Source organism: Pinus tabuliformis, chromosome X, assembly GCF_031772625.1.
Source record: "Pinus tabuliformis cultivar Carrire ecotype Pingquan chromosome X, CPIR1, whole genome shotgun sequence".
Classification (NCBI taxonomy): domain Eukaryota; kingdom Viridiplantae; phylum Streptophyta; class Pinopsida; order Pinales; family Pinaceae; genus Pinus; species Pinus tabuliformis.
The window spans coordinates 162,223,150-162,233,048 of record NC_142308.1 but is presented as its reverse complement, the minus strand read 5'-3'; the positions used below and the strand labels follow the sequence as shown (position 1 = coordinate 162,233,048).

Sequence of the window (9,899 nt, the reverse complement as noted above, 5' to 3'; positions counted from 1 at the left end):
GTGGCCCTCGGTTCGCGGTGGTAGATGTGACCATCACCTAGGGTTTAGGACAGATGGGATGGTGCGTGGTGCCCAACCCAAGACATATGGAAACCACACGACCAGTACCCACCAGAGCGAAAGGCTAAGCCGGCGGGGGTGGGCAGTTAGCCCAACCCCCCGACCATATGGCATTTAATGTGATCCTGATCCGACGCTAAGGGTTATCGACGCTTTTAACTAGGTGACAATTTGCACCTTTTTGACAGGAATCCCGCTAACGCCAAGCGAAATTATCGCTCGACGGTTGGAAGAAAGACTGAATTCGTAGAATGGATAGCCATAAATGCAGATTTGCAGGACAGATAATAGAGCCTGGTTCCAAGAAGCATATCTTTCTTAGTTTTTAACCTTTTTGAGCTCAAGAAGAGTCTAGATAGGGGTTTTTGAACATTCTAAATCCATTGGTAACATTATTTTTGCAATTTGAGCATTTTAAATTGTTGTAATTTCAAATTTGAGCATATGATTGAAGAGGCCCAACATTGGAAGCTGGATTTGGAGATGTAGCCAAGAAGAGGTTAACTCCATTATCAAATTGTTGAGTTTTGTTGTTGTTTATGGTTCATTTTTCTCTGTTTTATTTATGCAAACTAAACTAAAAACACTAAGTTTATGTGCTTTTGCAACTTTATCCATTGCCCACAAGACATAAAATTACTTGTAAACTTTGTATGAAACCTTCAAGTTTTTAATTTCAGATCACCCCCCCACCTAGGCACTCTTTGCCTACACTCAGGCTCAAACGGATAAAGTTCCTGTCCAAAGTCACTTTGAAGGAATGAGTCCTAATTGTAGTACATAGATTCAAGCATTGAATCCGACTCCAATTTCACTTAAAATTTAATGAACATGATTCAATATAACATCTCAAGTTTTTTTCTTCTTGTACTAATGTTATGCAAACAAAATTAATAACATAATAAAAATAAAAATAATCCTACTTTAAACTTCAACTTACCGGTGGTTTTTGAGCTCTAGGTTTATGAGAACGGTATGCAAACAAAATTAATAAATTAATAAAAAAAAATAACCTTACTTTAAACTTCAAGTTAAGTGGTTTTAACTTTTTGAGCTCTAAGTTTTTGAGAACATTTGGTATTGACCCATGAAATTCATGTAGAATATAACATATTTAAAAGGAAACAAACTCTTATCAATTATATTCTTAATATTAATTATATTGAAAATGAAATAAATAAATAAAATTATTGATATAAATATAAATATTATAATAAGTAAATGATATTAATAAAAATATTATTGTATGAATTCATGCAAAATGTAACCTATTTAAAAGGAGACAAACTCTTATCAATTATATTAATATTAATTATATTGAAAATGAAATAAATAATCAGATTTATTGATATAAATATTAATATTATAACAAGTAAATGATATTAATAAGAATATTGTTGTATGCTAAAATTTTTTAGGTAATAATTTGTTGAGGCCTTTAAAACTATCAAGTATGGTTTATAATCTAGATAAGATGAAAAACTAAATCATGACATTAGATTATATAAAAAATGATATAAATATCATTAATTCTAATTACTAATTTCTATATATTTATTAATAATAATATGCCTTAATAGATTTAGCAGTGAAATCGCTTAGCGGAAGTGGGTCCTTTGGATCCCTTGTCCCACAAACAAAGAGTCTCATACATGAATTTGGTGTTTAGCTTGATTGTGACTTTAAAAATAAATATTATTATTATTAAAAACATTATAATAAATTCACATCTCTCCCAACCATTCTAAATATATTCTAACTCCAAACCTATTAAGTGACCATGATATCAAATCTCTCATATTATGAACATCTAAAATAAAATAACATAATTACATTCATCCTTAATTATTTTTTAAATATAATTTCATTTAATATTAAAATGAAAATAAATATATATTAATTTCGTTTTATAAACATAACCAGACACATCTGCCATCTAACGACATTGGAAATGCGTGTAAATACTCAAAAGAATGAGACACACAAAACTGCTCCTTTTATTTTATTTTTTCGTTTTTATTATTAATAAAATGGCAAGCGCCATGCGCCTGCACTGGATTAAAATTAAAGTCGCTATAATCTGGCCCGTTCCCGCAATGTTTCAATTGTGTGTTGTCGATAATACTTCGTTGGTTTTCTGATGATACTTATGTTTTTGCACTATTTGGATGTCACCGAGTGGAGGGACTGCAGGTCTGTTTTGTCGAAGGGAAATGGTATATTGTGACACTCATCTGTGGTTTTGTTCTCAAGACACCATTCCGACGACCCCTCCTCCTCTGGGAAGCCACTGCAGGCAATTACATTGCTCCATCGGAACTGTGGGTTCCTTAAACTGAATTGGGCTCTTGAAATTGTCAGGCAAATTGCTTGATGGATCATCACTATGCAGAAATACTAGACAATATGTCTCTTCTGGGAAATCCCCTCGATGGATCCTCTGTTGAAATGGGCAGCAGCAATGCTGTCTATGAGTGCCTTGAGAAGGATGATGGTGGTGACATTCGCAATGCGGAGGAGAATAATATACAGATAGTAATTCGGGCAGAAAATGGGCTTTATGTTGACGATGGTGATCACGCGGTCGAGGGCTCTCGCTTGAAGAGGAAGAGGAGAAGAGGCCCTCGGCTATGGAGAGAGAAGTGGCAGAAAATGCATCCATGGGCCTTCACCAGAAATGTTGATGGCGAAGAACGGATGTTTTGCACTGTGTGTGAAGCACATGGGCATACAGCTACAAGGAATGCATTCAGGAAGCAGGGCAGCACTAATTTTCAACAGAGTGCACTTGCTACTCATGCAAACAGTTCTGCCCACAAGACTGCTATTGGGACTCAAAAGGCCCGTGCTGAAGCAGGGTAAGTAGAGTTTTCTTCCATAGAGCAGACTTTCTTTGCCTTAGTTAAGTGCCAGGTCTGAGGAGTGACTATTTCACCATAATCATCCGGCTAAATAATAACAGGAATGACGACAGCTTCTATAACTATAAAATCTCCTTCCCTTTTGCTTCACAGCCTCTTTGAAACTCATGCCTTTCAATGTGGCGGATCACAGCTGGAATGTATTTTGATAGACTGCTAAATACCTCGGCAACCTCCACATCAGTGAATTAACACCCAATTGGCCGTTTATAGCATTTTGTTTGAAATTTCTGTTTTTGTTTTTTCTGTGCTTTTAAAAAATACTTCTCATAGAGTATCTTTGTCTAAGCTCCCCTGCTACGAGGGGCGTATCTGCACTGTCACAGTCATCCAGGATTTGCACGTGGCCTTATCTGCACCCATTCAGGGAGTTTGAACCAAAGTCTTTGCTCTAATAGAAGCCCAATCACCTCGTTGCTTGCCACTTAACCACGCACCTGTGCACAAAAAGTTATGTACCTTTTCTATTTTTACTATTTTGTATATTCGGATTAGGGAATTGGTAACTGGCAGAATATCACCCATGAGACCCAGGGTCAATTCCTTTGTACTGCCACTATAACTCCCAATTTTCACATTCAGAGTCCTCAATCAGGCAATGAGGTTAAACAGGATTTGATCCGAGTGGTCGGCATTCACACCGTTAGTCCTTACCACTCAGTTTACCCCTCACATGCTATGTCTCTTTTCTGTTGTTTGTCTTAAATTAATGTCTCTTTCCGTGGGACCATCTTCATAGACTAAATATGTGTCCTAAAAGTCCATCAACTCCGTGAGTGAACCAACACCCTATTTGCCATTTATAAGTTTTTCTCTGTACTTCATGCTTTTTTCTGAAATTTAAGTTTCTTTCTACGGGACCATGTTCACACACTAAATACATGGCTTAATACTCCATCGACCTCATCAGTGAACCAACATCTTCTTTGCCATTTATAGGGTTTTCTCTGAAATTCATGGTTTCTTTTTTTTTTATTCTATGAGACCATTTTCATTCATTATTAGGATTTTGTCTGAAATTCCTATTTCTTTCTGCGAGATCAGTTTAATACACTAAAAATGGGACTCATTGTTGCAAAAGCTACAGAAAATCGGCGACTTTATGAGTTTTCAGTGATCCAAATCTAAGATAAGAACTCGTAGAAAAAATAGCATGTTATTGGTAAAAAAAAAAAAACTTTGATTTGACATGTCATTTTTTTCAGGTTCAACTGTCCAGAATATTATACCATTCATGCATAACTCATCTCCCATGACTAAAACCCATAGGAAGAAATAGCGTGTTATTGGAAAAAATAAAGAAATTGTGATTTGAAATGTCGTTTTTTTTCAGGCAACTGTCTAGAATATTATGTCAGCCATGCATAACTCAGCTCCCATGAGCATTAGTCAATGACAAATGTTACCCACCAAAAATGGGTAACCCCATAGGAGCTTTGGACAGCTAGCTAGCCAGCAGCCCTACATTTGCTCAGTATACGATGATATTACACATTCCTCCGCCATTTGCACCAGTCAAACACCTCTCACCACTTGGCATTCCTCTTGAAGAAAGGTGGGTCATCACCTGGCATGTACTTTAACCATTTTATAATCATGTGCTTTTACTTAATGTTTTGGGCATTCTAACATGGATTAAGGGGTGATTTGGACGATTTACTGACCTTGACTGTAAACTTGTTCTCTCAACTTACCAGGGGGGTTGGTCTTTTTTTTGATCCTAGTCCAGTCGGACCTCCTTTGAGGCCTTAGGGTTATAGGAGAGACACTACTTGGGAAACTTGGATTAGAGGAGTGTGTGCATAACCACTCCATACTTACCGCTCTTCACCATTCCCCTGATTTCATGTTCATTCTTCGGGTTTGCTGTCATTGGTTCATTGGGATTAATACCCTCATATACTCATACTTGAGTCTGGGTTGGAAACTTTGCCTTGGAGGTTGATGCAATTACAAGAAAGGAAAAACCATACAATGGCCACAATGAAGAAAAATTAAAATTAAAATGCAAAAGATGGTGCGTGGGCAAAAACCTAGCATGAGCTTTACTCCCCTCATTAGCCATTACTCGGTTCTTGAGCACTAGATGCTCCATCACATAATAAAGGAACCCTTGCATGTCCCAACCCTGATGAGTGAGAAATTGACTCATCCTTAAAGGGTAAATCAATGTTATATCATTAAAAACAAGCTTGGACACCTAAGCTATGGTCCTCATCAAAGCATAGTAAAAAAGAAGTAAAAGGTGCACCAAAAGAATGGAAAAAGTAGGCCAAGGAAAGGGGTAACTCATGCCTCCACTATGTCTCCCCTCATACATCTATACACTCAGCATGATGGGCCTCCATCAACTAGTTCCATGACAATCACACCTTGCCATGTAGCATTTCTCCTCTGTTGCCATGTTATCACAGACACCTATGAATTGAAGGGTTGACCTAGGACATGTTACTTATGATTTGAAGGGTTGACGTAGGACTTGTCACCTCCCTTGGAAGCACCTAGTAGGGTTGACCATCTAGCCATCTCTAACAAGGTAGGGAACACTTTTATGGAACTTGATCTAGTTAGATATTTGAAGGTGATCCTAGTTTGAAGTATTATTACGTCCTTAACAATTAAGTATGATCCACCATAATGCATATATGGTCACTGCCCCTAATGATTGGTAACTTTCACTTGATTTTTAGATGGTTTTGCCAGGTGGCCTTTCATATAACAACAAAGGCCTTGAGGGCATATTTCATGCCTCCACTACACATGATGCCCAAGTCGTACCTCACTTTCAGAGAGCAGTAATGACCTTGCAGATGTAGCATTGCCCCTTTAGAGCAAAGCGTTGGGCATTTTGATTATTCCAATAGCTGATTGACACCTCAGAGCACTCCCCCATGTTGAAAGGTTGAGCTCCTTGTGCTTGGTGTTGGAGATTCTTGATGATGTACCCAACTAAGTGAACCTAGCATGCCTCTATGCTGGCCTTGACATTGTTTCATAGGTATGACTTGATCTAGAGTCCAAATGATGATGGTCATCCTCAATGAGAAGGGAGGGCTTGTACTACCACTTGGAGCCCCAGGGCTAGAGAGAGATCGTGCAACATCATACTTGTAGCCCCCTTGAAGATGACACGGGGCACCCAGAGCATGGTTTTGACACATGGAGCAATTTTGAGGCATGTCTTAAGGGCTTCCCCTTAGGGATGGAGTTGATTATTATGATGGGACACCCACCTAGCCCATTTCATGCACTTCATAGCATTTATTGACCAAAAGTGCATGATGTCATGCTCGAGGAGAGTTTGACCCACATGTGTGGGGAGAGTTTTGACCCACATGTGTGCGTTGTTGTGGCTTATTTTTATTATTGTGAGTTATGAGGTTGGCTGGTAACCCTTTATCTTGATTCATACTCAAAATTAAACTTGTTACAAAGATGCTAGGCTAATATTAGTGAGTGATAGACCTCATATATATTGAGGATCACTCACTTGACATTTTTTCGTCATCACACTTGGATTTTGACCTCTTCTTGAAAGCTCAACTTAGCCTTTGTTGAACTTGCTAGGTGTGGAGATGCAAGTTTTATGGTGCTCTTGCTATTGGAGATTGGATTTTATGTCTTGGAGATGTCTTTTTAGGAATGAAAGAAGGATTTTTCATGGAAGAATTGTGAGTTCATTGCAGATTTTTCATTGTTTTACATGTGATTAATTATTGCTAGGGTTTTTCTATGCGCCATGTTTAAATGCAAATTGTTTATGGAAAATCTTGGATAATTTTTACATGTTGAATGTTTCTTCCTTGAAATTGATAAGAGACCTCCTAGTGAGTGTTACTCCTCTTTCAACAGGGGTACTCCAAAACTTTTTGGCCACACTGTATAAGCCCAAAGGATGTGCCTTATAGCCCTGTAAAGCCATGTGGTGTTTGTTGTTGTGAAAGTGACTCCTAGATCCCTGTTTGTGTGGATGGCCATGGCTATTATTGGTATTGTTTCTTCCCCCTGGTGGGTGGTAACTCCCTGCCTTGATGGATATTTTTATATCTTGGGATGGTGTGCGAGTATCATGGAATAGGCATTGCCAAGAATCATGGTTTAAGGGAGCACTTGTGTCAATAAAGGCTTGTAAGGGTGATCGCCATATGTACTTTTCCCTAACGTTATCTCTTCTAATCCCGGTGCACCCCCTACCCCACATGTGACATATGTCTTATGTATTTTGCACTCTCCTTTGGCCTTGGTTTTGCATCCTAATAGTTTCACAGTTCCCAATGCATTTGTGTCTCCCGAGGCATCATGCTACAATTTTGAGGCAAAGAAGGTGTCCATTTGTTCTCTATGCCTAGATGAACCACTTGTCTTTCAAAGCAATCAAAATGCCCTCACAAAACTCTAGTTACAACAGTGGACCCAATTTTGGGGCAAAGGGGCTTTCCATGTGGCATTGCAAGCAACATAATTTGAAGCTTAGTGATGAAGTGGACAAAGAAGATGCGGCAAGAAGGTGACTTGTACAAGTCAAATCAACACAACACTCTAGCCAAGGTGGCATCTTCAAGCACTTGTACAACACATGGGGCATGATCTCATTCTCTTTTGGGGCTGTTTTGATGGAGTAAAGAAGGATCATGAGAGAAGTAATGGAACATTGGAGCTTGAGTGTGCAAATTGGAGCCCCCAAGACTAATTACCAAGCATAAAGTCTAAATTACTCCAAGAAAGGGTCAATATCTTCTTAATCACGCTAGCTGTTAGCAGTTGAAGCAAGCTTAATTCATCAAATAAGGCAAGAAAGGCCCCTCCAAGCTAGATGTTGAGGTAATAAGTGAGCAAGCCCTAAAGGGCTAAAGCAAGTAAAACAAGGTTAATTGAAGGTCAAAGAACAAACATTATCAAGCAATTAAGGCAGCTGTTGGATGGATTGAAGGCAAAGTAAGGTGGCAAAGTCCCTCTCGAGGCAAGGACTAGCTCGTTGCAAGCAATGTCAAGGAAACATGTTGGTGAAGTAAAGCCCCTAAGGGAATTTCAAGCATCTAGAAGTAAATTTCAGGCCTATTTTCAAGCCAGATTTACCCTACTACAACTAGCTGTCTATAATTAAGGACTTTGAGTTTTCAATTTTGATGCCAAAGGGTCAAGCAAGCAAGACAATGTAAGGATAAGTATTCCTCAAGTCAATTTTGAAGATTCCAAGCAAGGAAAAGTGGCATTTCAAGAAAAAATAATCCAAATTCAAGCAAGAAGAAGTCACCCAAGGAAGTTGTTCACTTATCCCTAGAAACCAACCATACCTTAACTCGTTTAAAGGTCAAAGATTGTTCAAAATCGATAAAAAGATCGCTTATTGCAATCAACTAATAATTATCCAATGTTTTTAATTACGAGCAAAATGATTTTACTGCAAATATTGAATAAAAACACGATCACAATATTCACCCTAAAAACAAATTGTGGAAATTTTGAGAAAAACCAATCACAAAATAGACAACAATATTTTGGACAAAACGTCCCTGGGAAAGCCCCATAGGGAAGACCAGTTCTTCAGATCTGAGGATTTTATTATTATCTTCAACGAATTCTACAATTGATAAATATTACAATAATACTTTGCAAACCCCAACAAAATATTTCTTCACCTCCACAAATTGATCTAACCTCTGGAAGGCTGATACCTCCCTTTGCAACCTAACACGGCCTCACATTGGCAAATACAAATTGTACGGACCATTGGATGCTTAAGGCCTAGATGGAAGCAACCTCTTGACTCTTCTAGAAACTCGTGTGGCCCTCCTGGCAATCTCATATTGTTTCCTGGCAAATGCAACCTCCACAAGAAATCTCGACCTTTCTCAGAGAAAACACAACCCTCCTAGAACCCTCATGACCTCAATAACTCGGCCTCTGTGTCTGCAGAAGAACTTTGAGGAGCATTTCTCCTCCAAATCTCAAAAACGGGAAGAATATTAAAGAAAGAAAATCCCTCAAAATTATTCACTGCTTCAACTGCTGTTGAAACTCACTGGTGTCAAAATCAATAACCATGATCATGATCTCCAAGGTTGCCCATTGATTTCCTTTATAATCTCTTGTTGAGAAATCAACGGGCAAGATCTAGATCTGAAATGATCTAATCAATGGCTAAGATCACTTAGAAACTTTTCTAGAAGTCTCTAAAGGACAATCGACCATGTCTCCATTATTACTAATTAATTAATCTACTTCACTAAGTTAAAACTCAAGAAAATAATTGATATTGATTAATTAAGACATTTCCGTTCAAAAGAACAACTTGATCTTAGAGAGATATTTTCTGGTCTTGTGTTCTTCACCTCATTGACACCACTAGAGGCTAGAGCACTTGTCCGAGCTACATCAACCAACACTCCCTCTTAGCGAGGAAGGTGTTCTACATTGTACACCATTGTGCTCCGTGCTCGCATCTAGAACCCCTGTCACCCCATGACTCCTTCCACTATGCCACAACTCTCCTGGACTGCTGCTGCAAGCGATGAGTGCAAACTCATCCTCCAGTCGACTAGAAAGCTCATCTGTGACTGCCACTGTATGCTTCTCACCCTTCTTGTCACCTTTCTTCTTGTGCGGCCAAGTAATGGCCAAACTCATGACATCCATAGCACTTGATCTTCAACATGTCCTTTTCCTTCTTGGAGTTGGACCCTTTACTGAATCCCTTCTTTTCTTTTCCCTTGCTCACAAGAGCAACATTCTCATTGTCACCTCCCTTCTGCTCGGAATTGTTGCTAGTACCACTGTTGCCTTTCACAAGGCTCAGTCGAAGCCCCTCTTGTGTGAAGTCTGTTGATTTTGGGTAGCATCGGATGTGCTCTAGCTCCGAAATTTTGTGGAGGGGCTAGAATACATGAGATCTCCAGAACCCAGAAATCTTTTGGAGAA

The 9,899-nt window shown here is 38.7% G+C and overlaps 1 protein-coding gene across 1 annotated transcript in view; it reads left to right on the top strand.

The window, feature by feature from the left end:
- Window positions 1-2,130: 2,130 nt before the first annotated feature.
- The window catches only part of LOC149138958 (uncharacterized), a 213,350-nt gene continuing 205,581 nt past the window's right edge, over window positions 2,131-9,899 (top strand). Inside the window, exon 1 of the mRNA XM_089449605.1 lies at window positions 2,131-2,918. Coding sequence (XP_089305731.1) covers window positions 2,434-2,918 — 485 coding nt within the window. The 5' untranslated portion in view covers window positions 2,131-2,433. The remainder of the gene's footprint in view (window positions 2,919-9,899) is intronic.